The 19287-nt window shown below is 44.5% G+C and overlaps 1 protein-coding gene across 6 annotated transcripts in view; it reads left to right on the forward strand.

Annotated features, from left to right (window-relative positions):
* NME7 (NME/NM23 family member 7) overlaps window positions 1-19287 on the forward strand; it is an 89672-nt gene that overhangs the window by 68895 nt on the left and 1490 nt on the right. For 3 of the 6 annotated variants that reach the window (XM_054836242.1, XM_054836274.1, XM_054836264.1), the window contains one exon: window positions 3510-3617. In XM_054836242.1, the coding sequence (XP_054692217.1) occupies window positions 3510-3617 (108 nt within the window). Of the gene's footprint in view, window positions 1-541; window positions 819-3509; window positions 3618-19287 lie in introns of those variants that run through there. The other 3 variants (XR_008578553.1, XR_008578551.1, XR_008578552.1) reach the window with 3 other exon arrangements.

Raw genomic sequence — 19287 nt, forward strand, 5'->3', positions numbered from 1 at the left:
ACACATGCACATGAAGTTCCAGCACACGCATTACTCTCCTCTCATGCATGTGGTACAGCTGTAGCTGCTCTTAACTCCTACGTCATCCCACTCTCAGCTCCTTTCAAAAAGTTTTTGAAAACCAGTACCAAAATACGTACTCTGGAAACTAGACTCAGCAAAAAGCTTAGGGAAGAGGGGATGGAAGGGTGTGGGGAAACCAACCCAAACCCCACTATTATATTTGTCTCTCCCTGTTGTTGCAGATGAGGCCTTATAAATAAAATGCTTGGCAAGCTTCCTGTTGTGAGGCAGAAGAGTGTATATTAATATGTGCTATGAGGACTAAGTTCTGTAAGGAGCTCTCTTTCTCCTTCCCTGAAAGGTTCCCAAGATTTCCAGCCATACAGTGGTGTAGTAAGAAGTGACAAATAGTAAAACTTCAGAATTGACAATTATTGTCCTTTTTTGGCTACAGAAATGTAAGCAGAGACTGCTTTACCTCTCATCCTGTTTGTTAACTGATGGCAAGAAAGGCTTATTTAAGATTCTTACTAATCAGGTGCTAACACTGTAAAGTGCTGGAGGACCTACCTTTGTGTACTTCTGATCTAATGCAATCCCAGGCAGAACAGAATGAGTCCCTTTTTGTGCAAGATGACTGATGAGTTTCAGGAGGGCAGAAGAATGCGTGGCAACCTGCGTTGGAAAAACTGAAGGAAGAAGAGGAGATCACATACTGCAAAAGTAGGAGCTTTTGCCAATGTTAGAGAGTGAGTCTGACAGAAGAAACATGAGGTCTTAAGTTGTGAAGTAGAAAGGAGAGCTTAGGACAAATGGTAAGTCAGAAGGTTATAGCTGCTTTTAAAGAAAGGAGGGGGAAAAAAAAAGAAAATGGATTTGGTGAGGAAGATGGGTCAAGGAAAAACTGGGGAAAGTTTCATAAGCAGCAGCATTTTTGGATCTGTTGGAGGACAGAGCAGTTTGAGCAAAAGAGTTTGATGGATAGGAAATAAACAATATAAAATACCAAGCTTTAGCTTGTTAGATCTGAGCTGTTTCTCGGCTAAAGTGTTTCCAAAGGTTTTATAGCCACAATGATATTTTTTCTAATATGCCCAAACTTGCCTTAAAATAATTGAAAGCCTAGTGCTATTGCTGGCTTCCTGACAGCTAGTTGCTACTGGAATCAACAATTGTTTCAAGAAAGGCTTGACCTCATAGCAGCCTTCCAGTACCTAAAGGGGCCTACAAGAAATCTAGAGAGGGACTGTTTACAAGGGCACATAGTAATAGGACAAGGGGTAATGGTCTTAAGCTGAAGAAGTACATTTAGATGAGATATTAGGAAGAAATTCTTCACTGTGAGGGTGGTGAGGCACTGGAACAGGTTGCCCAGAGAGGTTGTGGATGCCTCATACCTGGAAGTGTTCAAGGCCAGGTTGGACGGGGCTTTGGGCAACGTGGTCTAGTGGAGGGTGTCCTGGCCGATGGCAGGGGGGTTGGAACAGTCTTTAAGGTCTTTTCCAGCCCAAACCATTCTATAATTCTATGAGTCTATGATTAAAGTGTCACATAGCTATAGTTAACTGGCATGTGACTTTTGTTTCTCCAGCAGTCTTTCTTATCGCAAGCCTTTAATGAGGACCATGTAGAGGAGTTGTTTGGTTTTTTTTCTCCTTGGGGCCTTTTTTTTTTTTTTAAAGTGAAACTCTTGAACTTTCCTCTGAAGAAAAATTTGTTTGATGTTGAGTGTATCTTATTCAAATATCCTTGACATCCATATCCAAAGATCCTGTATAACTTGTGACGTACACACAGTAACAATGGGGAACTGAAACTTCTCCTTGCAGCATGTTTTGGATTAGACACACTCCAAGCATTAAAGCAGTTTAATTGTCTTCCAGATAGGTAACAGATCTAGGTTACTAGGTAACAGATCACCATAATTGTTAATTGTTATTACAGGAGAATATCTAGGGCTTGCTGGGCTAAGAGAAGATCTTGCCCTTAAAGTCTAATTGTCTTAATTCAGTAATGAGACATAACAAGTGGGTGAAGCTGGAAAGTGGCTGAAGGGTGTTGTCACATAATGCTTTTGTGAGGTCTTTTTGGACTAGCTTAAAACATTCACTGCCATCCCAGAAGAGAGTGTGCATCATACAAGTGTTTCTCATCTGTTCCTGTGCAAAGTTTTCCAGGCAGCCAAGAGCCACTGCTGAAGTCACTTTGAACCCATTTGACACTGAAAATTAACAAATGCTTGGACGATCCAGTCTGGTGACTTGGCTGTGGGGGCAGTAACCTCCAGCTGTGACACCGAAACAAACACCTGGGAGTGGCACAATGAAACCACGCTGGCCACTTCCAAAGTGATTACACCTTAATGTACCCAGTGCCTTTTCAGAAAGGGGCCAATGTAGACTCTGTTGGCCTTCTTTTCTTCTTTTTCTTCTTTTATTTTTTTCTTAAATTCAGTAGCTGCAGTCTGAGCTTGTCATTGACCTGTCCCCTCACAGGGGGCAGTGCTCAAGAGGCACTTAGGGAAGACTGTCCAAAGGGTTTTAAGGAGGAAAAAATGGTTTAATGCCATCACCACTGAATTTTAAGAGGAGGCACACTGTGCATGAGGTAGGCTTGGGGAAGAGCTCCAGGGCATTAGGAAGACAGGCCAACGAGGTGTAGCACAGTTGGCATAGGAAAGAGGTTAAAAGACAACACTGCAAAGTGATAGTGCAGAGAAGTACAGCAGGACTGCATTATGCCTTGAAAGAAAGAGCATGGTGGAGGGGAGAGCCAATGAAGGCAGTCCTCGGTGGTATAAGATGGGAGATATACCATAGTAAAGAGGTAGGGGAGGAATGTTATCTCAGGATTTGAGTGGTATCTGCTGTAGTAAGAGAAACACTGAGAGGCCATGGAGGCGTTTGGCATTGTAGATGAAGAAGAGTATTGAAATGTCAACTTCAAAGAGCAGAGAAAGTTGTAGAGAGAGTCTGGACTGATCCTCAGAGGGGATCAGATGTTGGCACTAGTCATGGTGTCAGAGAAGCACCCCAGAGGAGAAGAGAGAGAGGTTGCTCAGTAGCTGGGCTTCACAAATGTCAGGTTCCGAGGCGAATAGTTCAGTGTTAGGGGACACAGTCTGCAAGGTTGTGCGGTTGTGTCTGCTCAGTAAGGACAGCACATTGTATGCTTGAGAGCTGCAAAGTTGTTAACGTGAGCTAATTGTATTAATACAAGTGCCAGGAAGGTGTGTGTGTGTGTAGTATGAAGGGTTCTGCATTTCACCCAAGGTGGCTTGATTGGCCCAATTTCAAGCAGTTAGGTTTCATAATCTTGGTCGTGGTTTTTCACAGTTGTGTGTGTGTGTAGTGCAAGCTGGAATTTCCCTCTTCATTTTCTTTTATAGTGTACCACACATGTATTAATAGCACAATCATGTTTTACTTTATAAGTTTCTCTTGCGCCCATGATATAAAGGAACAATGTGGTTCACAAAGGTCTTTTGGTTTTCTTGTGTTCAACAGGAAATAGCCCGTTATCTCCGACCTGGAACCCTGCGTGCTGTCTTTGGAAGGAACAAGATTCAGAATGCTGTCCACTGCACAGACCTACCTGAAGATGGACTTTTGGAGGTAAGGCTTGCTAGACAAACATGTGCTTTTATATCATAGGAGGTTTTAAAGTGAAAAGCTATACTTGACACTGTTTTAAGCTGCTGAAGTATTTTATATGTGGAGTGGCTGTGATGGAGACCAGTGATCAATTAGAAACAAAAGCAAAGAGTTTATTAAGGGCATTTAACTCCATTAATTCTGATACTGTAAAAAATTCATCCATGCAGTTTTCTTGAGGGAATATAGTACAATAAAATATTTAATGAAATGAAAGTCAAGAGTCTTCTCTTTGACCGAATGTGTCCTTGGGACTGGGTATCAGCACCTAACAGTGCTTCTGCTGGGACACATTCTTAGCCCTTTCTGGGATGACCACCATGACTCCAGACTGGATTGTCTCTGCAATGAGCTTGTGTGGGGCTTGAAATATTACAGGCACTAGAGATTCAAATTCCCCAGATAGTGTCCAGGTTTATTTGTAGACAGTCATAATTATGTGCATAAGTTGGTATTTCCTGTGTTTTACATTAACTTACTAATTATTATCTGATTTTGGCTTTGCATGCTTTCATTAAAGTCCAATAAAATGGGAAAATGTTAAATTAAGGGAGTTTATAGGCAGAAGTACTCACTATGAAAACCAGAACAAGCTCACTCACTTAATTCCATGCCTCAAAAATAAGGTCTGTACAAGGGGGTTGAAGCAGTGTGTAAACGTATCTCAGATGGATCTCTGCATCAATGCAGATGTTTTTCCAGCACAAGCATAGCTTCTGTTTTACTGTCTACATGTGAGTGTTTTGCTGTCAGACTGTAGCAGAATGATGGAGCAGCAAGAGTTTTCCTAGCTTGGATAATACTACACTGCCAAAATGGGGTTTTCATTGAGAGAGGAAGAGCTAACTGCGTCACTGTCACCCTTCATGAAATAAAATCAGATCTGTGGGTTAAAGTGCTGTTTGCCAGGAAATTGCATCTAGTTTAAGAAATAAGACTAGTGGAATTCAACACTGAGAATGGCAGCCAGTATCAACAAAGTTGCAGCTTTTTAAGACATTTCCAAGCTGTCATTAAAAAGTGACAACTTCTAGTTTCTGCCCAAAGGGACTGGATTTAAACAAGCAAACAGGTATCTGTCACCACATGCCTAAAATGCCTCAGTCACAGCTTTTCAATGGCAGCAGAAAAAAAGGCACAGCCTGCAAGGGAAAAATGTCTCACCAACACTCACGGAGCATTTTAGTACTTCAGCAGAATTCTCTCTCTCTCGTGTCCACAGTCTGTCTCCTTTATGCTGGTGCAAAGCAGGCATAACTCTATTTTGCTGGTTGTTTAAATTGAGTTTACAGCCACTATAAGTGAGGTGGGTGGGACAAAGCAGTTGAATTGCTTCTCCAAAATAAAAATTGAGGCTGGAGTTCTTTCTCAAGGTCTCCACTATATGAGTTTGTCCTTTGAATCCCACAGCTGAATCATAAGCTAAGTTCTTGATCTAGTATTACTCTGACTACACACTTTGCAGTTCCCATTGCAGACTGGTCATTTTAACAGTTGTTTATTGGTTGGAATTTTTTGGGGGGTGGGGAGTGTCTAAATCTTTTTTTTTAACATAGGCATAACTGTGCACAGAATGTGGCTCTTCATCTGTCTGTAGTTTCTTCTATAACAGCCCTGATTAATCCAGTTGTACAGCACATCGGTCAATGCTCCTTAATGAGTAAACAAAGCAGCGAATGTTTCATTCTGATTGTTTGGCAAATAAGCATTATAATGTAAACTATAGAAACCTTTTTACTGCTAGGACTTTAATTCTTGGAGTATCTTTAGATCTGTGTTCTGTAAGAAACGCAGTTGCCTGAAAACTTAAGTAAGCAAAATAAAATAAAACCTCTATTTTGCATAAGTGCAAGGGCTTGTCACGTCTGATGTGAAAGAAATGATACGGTATCCGCAGAGCTCATCCTTGGGAAGCTCCGTGTTAGAGGAGCTCCAATCCATTCCCCCCCCCGGGAGCCCCAGTAACTGTCACAGCGCTGCATGTGCTGGGCTAGAGCAGGGTGACGGTGGGGCATGCAAGACAACCATAGAAGGAAACTGAGCCAGGCTGATGTTTTTAGGATTTATGCTGTTCAGTAAATGGTAGTGAATGTTTTCATTCTTTAATGCATAACTGAATATTTTAATATCCTGAGTTTAATAGAGCAATTATTCTCAGCTTCAGAAGAGGTGAATTCAGAGATAGGTAAGGCACTTGCCACCGTGGAGAATGACCTTGGCTATGTGAGCTCCTCATCAATAGGTAGCAGTGGAACTTGCTTCTTTCAATATGGAGTTAGCCTGCGTTTGTTACGTCCATGTTCTGGTAGGAGATGTTATCGTTGCTGAGTTGTTAATGCTGCTCTTCCTATGAAAGCTTTACAGTCATTGTAGGACAACTGATTAGTAGAGGAGGAGTCTGGAGGAAATGTCAGAGAAAAATATGACGTAGTAGGTTTACACTACAAAGATGAATGATCCTTTTTAAAACTCCAAAGAAAAATAATTCATCCCTAGCAGTCTCTTTCCTTTCTTCAGGTGGCATTGTTTTTTGTACAGAGTTAATACTCTTTGCTGCAGATACTACCCATTATAGCTCCAAAAAACAGCCTATATGCAAATTCTTGCACTCCTGTTTTGCTGATGAAAGGTAGGTTTAGCAATCTGAATTCAGGCACAAGAGCTAGGAACTCCAGAATTTAACTTCTTACTATGGTGCTGATTTTATCTGAGCTTGGCTAAGCCATTTTTCAAATTTTTGGTATGAAAGTGTTTGGCTCCTATTTCTCTTCTCCAAAATAAAATACTAAATGCAACAAAATTTAGGAAGCAAACTGCAGAATCATTATTACAAATAATGACACAAAATTTCTAACGCTTTCCCCACCCCAATTCCCACTAAATATACATTGGCGGGGTTTTTTGGGGGGTTCATTGGTTGGTTTTGGTGTTTTGTGGTTTTTTTTTCTTTTGTTTTGTTTTTTTTTGTTTGTTTGGGTTGTTTTTTGGTGGTGGTGGTTTGTCGTATTTTGGGTTTTTTTCCAGAATAAGAAATAGCTTAATTACTTTTGTGAAAGCCAGTAAGCTTTTCTGGAGAGTGGAAGCAGTGATGTAAGATTTCTGAAACTCTTGGTGAACGAGAGGGGTGCGCGTCAGGGAACTGTTATAGCCCAAAAGTAGGCAGAGCCAGTCTGATACACTGTGAATAGAGATGTGTACTGCCTTTAATTCAGAGCTTCTGTACAGCCTTGACCATGTTTGATGGCTGAATCATCCTTTTCCAGAGGTTCCCGTTTCCAGCAGAGCCTCTCCTTACAGGTCTAAGGGCTGCAGAGTGGAAGTCCCCGTATCTCTGCGCTTGAATTGAGCCCAGCGGGTTTGTACAAAGAAAGCCTTAGCTGTGTCTGTTGGCTGGCGTGTGGAGTACTTACCCTGTTAATGGTGAAGCAGCTTATTAGAGGTCCCTGCCACGCTCCTGGCTGCATTGTGGCTGTGTGTTTGGTGCGCACCTCCGCAGGGTCAGCAGTGCCCAAAGGACCTTGGAGACAAGGTGGTCAAAGGGACTGCTGCTGTTGCCGCTTTGTGGATAGGAAGCTGAATAGGTCGGTCTGTGTGTTAATTGGTTTTGTGACTTTTGAACTTCCGGAACCAAATGGAGATGGAAAGGCGAGATATCTGGTTAACCTACTGTCCTATCACGGGCCTTACATGCGCAGTATTTATGGTAGCACAAGAAAGGCATGTTCATGTGTAGAAGGCAACACACCGGTGCTTTCCTGAGAAGTCAGTTAGGTATCCCTTAGTGCCAGATACTGCTTATTTTAAGATTTCTTTGCCCTTCTCTGCAGTTTTCATCACCCACAGTTTAAGATCTAACTGAAATTTGAAAAGTGTTTGCAATGGCAGCTCCTGTCTGATTGTCCTTAAATGGAGCAATGCCCTTGGCTTCTTAGACGAGATGAGATAGGTAGTTGAGGGCTAGGTCAAATGCTTGCTGAAGTTAATAGCCAAACTCTAGGTGACTTTGGTGGTTCGTACTTCGTTGACAATCACTAAGAGGGGCAAGGTAGTGACCTTTCTCCGAAACCAAGGAATACTTGGGGAAAGGAGAGAGAACAATGCTGTCTCAGGAACAGCAAGGACTAGTTAACTAAGGGTCAGCTTGTGCACCTAGTTATAGAACGCTATATTTAATTCATGTAGTACAGCAGTTTTTCAGTGTTTTTTTGTTAGACCTCTTTTCCATGAACATGGAAAAAAGAAAGTTCACTTTTAATCTTAAACCCTCCACAAATAAACAAACAAACCCCAAAAGCAAATACCAGCATTTTCTTCCACCAGTTTGACCCTAACTCCTATCTTTGTTCGACAAACTACTTCACATTTTAGGCAGCCACTAAAGCCTACCATATAGGTAGTAAGTAAAGTAAGTGAATAACTCACTTTGGCTCAAGAGAGGAGGGGAGATGCAATTGAGCCTAACACACAACTGTTCACAATGGAAAAATCAGTATATTTTCACTTGTAAAGCTGTAGCAGCTTTTTTTATTCCTAGTTTAGTGATACAGGAGGAGGGTGAATATAGCTCTGAAGCCTCTTGGATGAGCTCTTTCACTTAGTGGGTCAGGCAGCTATTCACCTCATAGACTTGTGTGTCCTCGTATCAGTACAAAATGTATTTTCATAAGTGACAGTGGATAGACACAAATAGCTCAGAACAGTCTGTTTTCTCAGCCTTGTCCTCAGTTTCCCATTTTAATGGGGAGAGGAAGTATAGAGTCTTGATAGCAATGGAGTATTTACGAGATGATGGGGTTTCATGAGTGAAGGCCAAACCAGCAGTTTCTGCATTTTTCTGATCGACTGATGTTGTGTAGGGCACTCATTCAGAGCAGGGGTTTGCGTTTGTTTCCCACATCCAAAGCAGGTACTGCTCTGCCTCTTGTCAGTTTTTTTCTATTTTATATAAAACAGGTACTATTTGGAGCAAGCAAACAATTACAGTACTCACCTGCATTCTTGTTCCTTCTGAGTCAGGCGGAGCAAGGACTGAACATGCATTTTTTATATGCCAAGTGCACGCTCTGTTTAACAGACTACAAGTGGTTTTGCATTTGTGTCTTTCATGTACATGTGGTGAAAGATGATTCTGTTTCTCAACTCGCAGTCTTTGACCTGAGGAACATTTCTGATAAATATCTTGTCGAAATAGATGCTTGCAAGCCATTGGATCTGATGAATCATCATTCTCTAGACAAAACAAGTTTCCTTGAAATTAGTCATTCCCGGACTAGTTTTAATCGAAGTACTTCAGGCAAGGTGTTGTGGCTGCCAACCAAGGTGTTTATGTGCCTCCTTCAAGAAGTGAAGGCAAATTAAAAATCAGTAGGTGAAGACCTTATTCACATCACTGGAAGTACAGTGAGTAAAACTTTCCACAGGAGGTGGTGCTGTACACACACCTCAGCTCGTTGGGTCTCAAGTGGCTGAGCACCTGTCAGATTATGCAGGAATCCACATAATCTGCAACCATTAAAAAACCGGTAGCCTAGACCTGCAGTTATAAGAAAACCAGTATTTCTGGGTTCTGGCATGCTCTGCCTGTAAATTGCTGCTCATACTGTGCAGGCCAAGGCACTTTTTTCGGAGCAGTTCCATAAGGGCATTTGTACTCTGGGGACAATGGACTTCACACATCTGGGGTAACCTGAAAGGTGCAACCTGCTGTGTCTGAGCTGCCCACACCAGCTTTATGTTCCTATGCCGTGCTGTTTGGGCAGAGTGAGTCCCTCATGCAGTTCCTGTGCATTATGAAAAAAACGCTTTTTAGTCATACATGTCTGTGTGTGCACTTATACATAGATGCTGCCATCAGTGAGAGATATGCGTCGAGAAGGATTTGCTGTGGGATGGGTAAAATTTGAGTTCTGGGTGAAATAACCTTCTCCCTGTTGCCGGAGAAGGTGCTGTTATTAGGTGACTAATTCTTCTAGTGGATAATAGCATGGCAATTGCTGCGAGAGTGTGCTTAGCTGTGCCTTTGTGTGTCTGGTAGGCTATGTGTGAAACTGCGGAGCCGGGTGGGCTGTTTAGCCAGGTTTCATGGGAGCGGAGGATGTGCCAACTTTCTTCCCAGTCCGGCGTCCCCATGGGCGCCCTGTCCACTGACCCCCTCAGGGTGCTGCGTGCGTGCCTCCGCATGGCTGCCCAGTGCCGTCAGGCTCCGCCTTGGGCATTGGGTCCGCGGAGGGAGATGTGTCAGTTTTCAGCAGCGCGGGCGGCTTTCCAGCCAGGCACTAGCAAGGACCTCCTCGAGTATCGTTTTCTGCCCCTCTCCCTTGCCTCAGAGCTATTTGTGGCATCCCCAGACATGAAAATAACCTGTCAAAAGGGGATGATTTTACTGTTACCAAAGAAGAATGGGTTTTGTTTGTCTTCTGAGAGAGCTGTCATGATGGTTGGGTTTTTTCCCTGTCACTTTGAACTTCAGCTGTGCAGTGGAGCTGGAGAGTGAGGCTGGGGACCGGCAGACTGTGCAACGTACTGCTGGAAGCTCTTCTTTCCCTTGCTCAGCCTCGCACCAGTGAGAGCGCCTTACTGCTTCTAGGACATTTAAGCAAACCAGTAACATCATCCTGCTGTACAGATCAGCTATGGCGATCTGACGGACAGAGACTCGCACAAGTTCTGGCACTGGAAGTTCAGCTGGCTGGATCCAACCATAGGGAGATGGGAGGTGATGTCGTATGATAAGCAGTGACAGGATGGGCCAGTTCAGCAGATGTGTTTTGTCCGGAAAAATGCTGTGGACGATGAAAACCAGCATCATTTTCCTCAGACTTGGTATTAACTAAATGCTCTGACGAGTGTTAAGAGCTGTGCTGCTCCTGGGCTTTTGGTGCAGCATGTCTTCCACCTGCTAGAAGCCAGCTGTCCTTGGTCTGGCATCCCAAATAGTGCCAGGAGAAGCACGCCTGATGCCTCCTTCCCCTTTGCCTTTATTCAGGGAGGCTGGGAGGAGGGTGGTGTTTTAGCAAGCTGTTCAGAGTGGATGGGGGTGGGAGGCGGCACTCGCCTTGCAGCAGGGGGGTACACAACAAATGCTTCCCAGAAGCATTTCCATAAGAACAGAGTCTTGTTACGGGAGCGCTCTGCTGGCTGCCAACTTGCATTTTTCTGTTTGCTGCTTCCTTGCCTGCCCGCTGCCATTGTCCCGGCATGTGGGCGTGCTGCAAGGTGCTTGCTATCATCCACCCTGGAAATGCCTTCGTACCAGTAGTGACCTGATCCGTGGGTTGAGGTTATAGTGCAACAGTTTAGGATGGAAGGCATCAGAGGGATGAGGCTCTGCTAAACTAATCTTCTTGCTGCATCAAGGTATAGTCCAAGCAATTTAATAAAGCATGTCAATGAGTAACTCTCAGAAGCGTCAATGTGCTTAGTGTGGAATTTGTGTATGTCACACTCTGAACAAAGGTCTCCTGCATTGCTTGTTACCGATTAACTTGTCTGATATTATGCAAGCTGCCCCTACCAGCTGAGAACTAACTCTCCCCATTCACAGGGCAGCACAGCTTGTAAAACATTACACAGCAGAAGTGCATAGCATGGCAATGAACCTTTCACTGAGGGCATTTCAGCTGTACAGCATTTCCCTCAGGAGTCTTTAAAATATTAATAAAGAAGCCATTGTTTCACTCAGTCATACGGCAATTTTGCAATGAAGTCTTTTATTAGGGGCCCATACTGAGCTGCATAATCCAGGGTAAGATGCTTTTAATCATCTCCAGTGAAAAGAAATAAAAAATTGGAGGGTTTGGATGAGGTTGGTTTTTGGCGGGGTTTTTTGCAAGTTTTCATCAAAGCTGTAGCTATTTTTGTCTGTCAGTTGGAAATTTCAGTCTCTCCTGGTACAAAATGATTTCTAGAGAGATCTGTCAGATAATGGTTATTATGATTCAAGTGCTTCTCCACCTTAACTTTCTGAGACTTTTTATCCAACAGCTGTGGGAACAGGTTGCAAAGCATCTGGAGTATAGGAAAACTTCATCTTATTTGGTGGTGTTTTTGCATATCAGAGGATGTTAGCCAGCACTGGAATTCTCTCTCACATTTCCTGATGCTGTATATATACTTGTAAAGAGAATTAAGTTATCTTTTTGCCTAGGCCTATTTGAAGAGAAATTAACATTAAAAATAGCGATAATAGAGGGATGGATTTTGATCACATGTTGGTGATTTCTCTTTTTTAAAAAAATTAAAATTATGGTATTATTAGGTCACTTGCAGCCTAATTTTGGACATAGGTTGTATAATTATTGTACTTGTGGGCCAGACAGGCGAACTTAACTAGAAACTTGTTTAAACAGAGTTGTGAAATAGTTCAGCTCTCGCGTTCCCACTTCTGGGTAAGATCTGAGGTCCAGTCGCCCCTCGTTCTGCCAAGTCTGAGGTTTGTAAGTGCCAGAGAGGAGAAGTTAACGAGTGTGAACCAAGCAGCTCCCAAAGCCCTTTAAGTTTCACCTGATCCCAAAGGTAACCTACGTGATAAATAGGGCTTGGCTTTTGGCACGTGTTCGTGTTGCGCTGAGCAAGGTAATTTTGTGGAGGGGAGGTCAAGGCAGAGGGAAGGCGTGACACTTCTTGATAACTCATCTGAGGCCCGGTTTGTATCTTTGAGGCTGCTGGCTTCTTTCTTCCCCTCAGCATGTTCTCATTTTGAACCAAAAAGCCCTGGTCTTCTTTCCATTACCCCCTCTTCCTCCAGCTGAAACATAGCAACAATTTAGCTGCAACGCAGCTGCACGACAGACAGACTACAGCAAAGAAGAGAAAAAAAGCCCAGGGGAATAGCTTATACAGCAAAAGCAGTAAGGGCACACTCTAGTTACACAGTTATCTAAAAGCCCAGAATCTTCTTTTGTTTCTTAAGCAAGGGGCCCTGCACCTTTTTGGGAGCAAGAGAAGCACTGTTTTCCTGGAGCACACACTGCTATGTGATGCAAATGTATTTTTACGTGGATTCCTATTATTGACCTCAGCCAGTTGCACCTCCCACCCCTCTCTCGGAGGTCAAATAGGCAAATGATTAGCTATATCAGTACTTTCTGTGTAGGGTTTACACCTTCCCGCATCAGTGCAACCTCTGTGACTGCATACTGTAAACTAGCAGTAATAAAGAGGAGAGTTTAAATCAGCTATCTGCATACACATACGTGGAGCATGGGAGGAAAAAAAAAGCCAAACATGTTAATACGGATAGAAGACTGCGAACAAGATTTCCTATCTCATATGGATGCTAACACCAGGGGATATCTTGAGATAAGAGTTTATCAAGCTCTAGAAACCACTTCTTCTTTCATAAGTAATAATAACTTACTATTCAAAGTGTAGTGTCATACCAGTATTGGTTTTGTGTTGTGGTAATACTGAGGGCTTAGACACTGGCTGTGATGATTGTGGAAACACAGAGCAAGATGGCAGCGGTCACCTGAAAGGATTGCTGGCTGTAGGGTAGGGCTCCTCGAAGTCACCGGGCATCTTCTGGTTTCAGTAAGAGCTGGATTCTCCCTCTTCCTCTTTAACACTAAGTGCATCGGCATCGAGGCAGGAATGATATAAGTACACCTGAGATATACTGAGATATGTAGGCAAGTCTCTGAGCAAGAGGCAATTCTTTTAAGTGGCGAGAGTTGCTAAGTGGGCAAGTTTTCTTCCGCGTTGGTGTCAGTGGTAGTTAACTGCTGTTCTGCCGGGGAGGGACAGTGTGCCGAGACTATCGAGCCACAAACCAGGAACCGTGGGCTTTCTCCAGTAGCCTTACTCACTCTAGCTATTGAGGAGGAACTTGGTCACTCTGGTGTCACTCAGTCTAGTCCTGTCATGACACTACCTGATTCAGCACATAGCAGGAATGTTGAAATCACAGAGGGCTGCTGAGAGTGAGACTGAGACAAGCTCTTGGCCTCTTAACAGCCAAGGGGAAGGGAGCTTTCTAGATTCAGTGACACTGTTCAGAAAGTACTTTGAGCGCTATGCTGGGGGAATTTATGCCATTAGTTTGGTGGTTCATTTCCATTCAGCGCAAGGAGTCACAGCCTGCACAGGGGCTTGTGGTGGTGCATGCAAGGCCACTACTTGTGGACTGGGTGGTGCTTTTGTTTGGTTGGGGTTTTTTCAGTATATTTTGTTACAGTCTTATCTGTCAAAACTTTTACCCAGCTGCCAGATGTAGCCTGTTGGGTCCCCTGGCCAATTGCTACCCTGCAGAACATCTTGGCTGCTCAGGAAGAGCTTTAAATGCTGGCTGCCTTCTACTTCATTTATTTGCTTGTTGTTTCCATCCATGCTTGAATCCATGATGTGGGTGGAAACACGTTCTCGTTCTCTCTCTGCAACCACTTCCTCCTCTATTGGCTACCATCTGGGAGCTTGTGAGGACCATGACTTTCAGTGCTCTCTGAACAGGCTGCAGAGCCTTAGCTCAGCGTTGGTAAGGAGCCACCACAACAAACACATCCAAACCAGGCTTTACTTAGATATTTCAGGTGCTAGCAGCAGTGGCCCTTTTCAGTGTTTTTGTCCAACATTCAGGACGTGTTTGCAGCTTGCATCGACATCTGTGGTGGTGCACCCAGCGTCTTGCCTGTACCTAAGCCATCTGGTTCAAGGGCATCATACAAGAGCTCCTGACGTTGAGGCAGGCAAGTGTCCCTCAAGATAAGCGTGAATTGCGGAGGCAGTGATCCTGGTGACTCAGCGACCTGCTTGGGATCCTTGGGAAAGCAGTATTCACTGTCATGTTGTAGCTCTTCATGTGAGATGGGAGACAGGACCTTTCACTCTGTTTCATTCTGGTGGCTCTACCAGGTCAGTGATCTCTTCTGATGGCGACCAAAGATGTTGCTAAAGGAGGAGTAGAGCTCCTGGGGGGAGAGCCCTGGGCTGATATGCTCAGCCCCAACTACTGAGCAGTTGGCTTATGCCGTGGAGTGGAGAGATTCAGTGAACCTGTACCTTCTTATCAAATCTACAAGTACCTGTACTTCAGAAATCAGTGGTGTGAGTCAGCACAGTAGTTATGTACGATGTAAAAACAACACTTTGTTATTTTAAATAAGTTTTTGGCCTACAGAGTAAGTAAATAGCATAAAACTCACTTTCTTGGTGTTTTGATTGTGGTGTAACGAATTATTGTCTTGTCCTCTCATTTACATCCTGTTTGGAATTCACATTTCTCTAATCTTTTACTTTATGGTACAATTTCCAAATAGCTTCCATTGCCCTTCTCCTTCACTGCAGTTTCAGAGTTGATCATAACCATACGCAGTGTTTGAGGTGACTGTGTTAACAGCACGTAGCATAAAAGCAGAATGTGCTCTATGTTATCCTGTAGTGTTTCTTTAGTAAAACCTTCCATTGCAAAGCTTTATTTTTTGGTGCGTAGGGGTTGTTGTCCCAGTTGTACTTAAGAAATTAACTGTTCTGCCTTGGGCAGCCTGACCAGCTTTTTTTCTTACAGTGCGTGACACTTGAGAAAGGGGCAGGAGTGAGTAACTTACAAACTTCCTGGGACTAAACTATCTTCAGGTTCATGTGGGAAAATAATTCTTTATTTTCAGAACAAATAATACAGTGAGTAAGTAGACCCTCTTCTTTGACGACCATTTTTTATTTCTGGACTGCTTGTGGCTGGAAGGATGGTATGAATCCATGGGGTTTCGGTGTGTTAATCTGATGATTTAGGCGTGTGAGTCAGCTGAGTGAACTGTAGCTGAAATGCATTTTAGGTGTTAGCAAGTGCGCTCGCTAACAGAGTTGGCAGGTTCATGCTGATGAAGAAACCAAGATTAATGGGCAAAGAGAGATTTTTTTGGTTCCTACTAGTGACCTCAAACTGAGACAATCTGTAAAAAATTATAAGACCTAAGTGTTTAGGAAGAGTATACTGATTCTGAAACTTTAGGTCAGCAAAGACTCTCTACATACCTACACTGAACCGAGGAGATACGGTTTTGTGGTGGTTTTGGGGAGAGGGTACTGGTGAGCATCTGTCCAGCTGCATGAAAGGCACTGAGATGACTGACAGGCTCTAAATGAATACAGGGACAAAAAAGCCTTCCATCTCCCGGCTGCCAATTTTGGTTCGGCAGAGATGAGGAAGGACTGAAATTGCCGTCATCTTTCTGGTGATGGATGAAGAGTGAATCTGTGATCTCAGCATATTTCCTTCTAGTATGTCTCCCCATCAGCTGCTTTGCTTCTGCCACAGATGATACTATGAGGATCTCTTATCGAAAACTGCCAGCCCAAGGGAGCAAGGGGAATGGACCATGAACGCTGAGGCACCCTTTCAGTGCCGGGGTTTTCTTTGAGGTGAGACATAAGGAACGCTGCCTGTGTGATATGCTGGTACTGTTTAAGGTGTACCTTGGTCTGTCCTTATGTAGAGAAAAGTTCGGGCTCCAGAGCTGCTCAGCTGGCACCTCTCATCAGTACTGCTTCTTGCTCTGTTTTCTGGGCAGAAGGAGAATTAAATTGTAGGTGTAATTCTTACACTTGAAATCTTTAGGACACACTGTGCCTGTGGCTGGGTCCTGCATTATTACCAAGATCTTTTGCTCTCCCTTAGAAGACTGACTGCCTCACTCCATGTGCTTCCTTTCTTCTAATCCCCCCCCCCCCCGCCCCCGGCCTCTCCATGCTCTTAGGGCACACATTGTTCAGATGATAATCGTTTGCGCTCAGCCAAGGCATTAGACTGGATATTGTTATTGCCGCCTGCTGTACTAACTCCTGAAACTTTGCGGTAACGCATGGAAGCGCCCAGAGGGAGCAGCCAACTTCAGTAACACGAGTTTTGCGGAGAGTGTGTGCGACTAAAGCAAAACTTCATGGAACTGAAGCAGCTCTCAGCTCCTCCTTGGCAAAGCAGTTTATAGGGTCAGAGCCAGAAGGTCACAGTTATTCACCCGTTATTACTTCCTGAGCATTATTGTTATTTGTCCCTGAACAGGAGCTAGAGCAGGCATAGCTGCGTGCTATAAAGCAGTTAGATGGTTCCTGGGATCTGTAAGGAGAGTACTGAGTTAAATTTATCCTCTTTCATCCCTGGGAAGGAGTGAGCACACCTGAATGTTAGCATCACTTGGAAGGGCAGTGGGTGGCCTCTGAAATGCATTTGGTTGGTTTCAGATCAGTTCCTGGTGTGTTCATCCTCTGCTCCCCTTGGGTCCTGTAAAGAGATGGGAGGTGTGCTTGGCTCAGAGAAGCTGACCTTGCCCTAGGTCCAACGTCAGTCTTGTTGAGAGGTTTTGTACAGGCACGGCTCACTTTCCTGTGGTTTGTGCTACAGTCAGATCCTGGGAAAGAGAGTAACTATACTCTAAAATAGAGTGCTTTGGCATACCTAACCCCCATCTGGATGCTCGGTGCAAGTACCTCCAAGTCCTGGATCCTCTTGGAAAAGGACCTGGTGCTTTTAGAATTGGGTTCTTCAAGCTGTCTCCAGCTGGGGCCTCAGAAGATGGGGGCACCCCAAATCTCTCGGTAGTGCTGAAATCCTTGGTCTTGGTTCTTCTGCAAAACACCATGTGTTGTGGTGTGAGTGGGGTAACAGACAGCCCTTACTTCCTGCTGGCTCGTGTTTCTTGTCCAGCACTGCTCTGCTCCTCAGGGTGAGGTTCTCAGAGAGAAGGCTCCTTTCTGTGTACCAGCTCTTAACTAGTTTTACTGGGAGCTAGGTGGCAGCTGACCCACATAAAGATAATTATATATGATGGGAACATACTGGCACCTAGTTTTGCACGTTATACAATATGTAGTGCAGTTTTCCGATGTTCAGGTATTGCTAGTACAGTCTGTGTGGACAGCATCCACCTGTACCGGTGTGTACCGCAGAGGCGGCTCATTACCTCACTGCTGGGGAGGCCACATAGCGCTGGCCAAGGCAACACTGGAAGCGGTGGGAGATGATGCAGCTCTGTTCAACCTGCCCCATTGCAGGGACATGGGGCCTGCGGTGGCTGCAGCTGCATCGGGGCCCCAGGCTGGGGCTGGACCCAGAGTTGTTACCTGCAGAGGAGCAGACACCACTGCGCTTGGCCTTTTTCTTTGCTCTCAGCACAGGTTCCCGCACATGCTGAGGGTCGTGCCTGGCCAGCCGCCCTCAGCCAAACTGGGGTCAGAGCCCAGAAGTGGCAGCTCTCGGAGCTGTAAAACTGGTTGCTGGGGTGTGTGTTAGTGCAAGCATTCATGCAGACACAGCCCTAAAGGGTCTTGTCCTTAAATGTGCATGTTGGTGTGCCTCTCCCTCTGCTTTTTATTTTATTAGTATTTTGGTGTGTGTGTCTGACCCTGAAATCCAGGTGTCCTATATCAACAAGGAGGGAGATAAAATTCACTTTAATGGCTACAATTATACTTAACTATGTTTAGCCAATCTGGCAGAAAGAACAACATGTTCAAACTGGCAGTTTACATTGTAATGTCCTGTTAGGCAGTAAGAAAAGCAATGCCTTCCTGGGGAGAAGAGATTTTACACAGGCAATACAGCAGAGATTTTAAAAAAAAAAAACAAAACAAAACAAAAAAACACTACCCACAAAATACAACCCACACACAATCCTCCCCAACAAATCCCAACCAAAAAAAAAACACAAAACAAACCCACACCCAAACCCTCCAATTAAAAAAAAGAGGAAAAAAAAACCAACCCCCCCCCCAAAAAAAAAACAACCCACAAGCATCTTGAAAGCAATGCTAATTTTAAATGAGGGTGCTGTGATGTCACAACTTGACTGAACCCCCCCCCCCGCCATGCCAGGGCTTTTGACTGGCAATTTAACCATGGCAAGGCTGCAGCAGCATTTTGTGGAAGGGAGTTTCAGTATCAATTCTGTTGTGCACCAAAAGTTCTGGTGCATTGAATGGGCTGACGGGCCAGCCAAAAAGGCTGCCACCTGTTTCAGGAAGGGGGGGGGGGGGGGGGGGGGGGGGGGGGGGGGGGGGCTCGGTATGTGGGTGTTGGTTTTGGGTTTTGGGGTTTTTTTTGGTTTTTTTTTTTTTTTTTTTTTGGGGGGGGGGGGGAGGAGGTGTGGTGGTGGTGGTGTCTTTAACCATCCTGCAGCCTTTTAGTGCTGTAGTGCTAACAGGTCTGACAAATGACATCAGCATTTCTGTTGGGGGGGGGGGGGAGGAATGGACGGCTGGGCATGGGGGGGGGGGGTGGGAGTGGGTGGTGGTGGGCCTGTGTAGCAGAGGTGTCATGAGGCCTGTGAATGGTTGGGTCTCCTCGGTGGGTGGATGCGGGGTGTGCAGCGGGCGGGGAGGGAATAGGACGGGACTGCCCTTACTGCTTGGTTAATTAATGGTCAGAGCAGGCCAGCCTGCTTTCACTGATTTGGTACTAGAAAGTGATGGGGGGGGGGGGGGGGGGGGGGGGGTGTTGATGTGTTGCTTTATTTCATATGCTAAGAGCAGATTATACAAGTCCCTTTTGACACTTTCTCAGTGAAGCCAATACAGGCACCGTAAGTTTTCTACAATGTTTGTCCCAGCTCCTGGACTAAGCCAGTATCTTTATTACTAGTTCATGCTTGGACTTTGCACTCATACAGTAAATTAAAAGGAGATAAATTATCTAACCATGAGT

The sequence above is a fragment of the Grus americana genome, chromosome 1 (genome assembly GCF_028858705.1).
Source record: "Grus americana isolate bGruAme1 chromosome 1, bGruAme1.mat, whole genome shotgun sequence".
NCBI lineage: Eukaryota > Metazoa > Chordata > Aves > Gruiformes > Gruidae > Grus > Grus americana.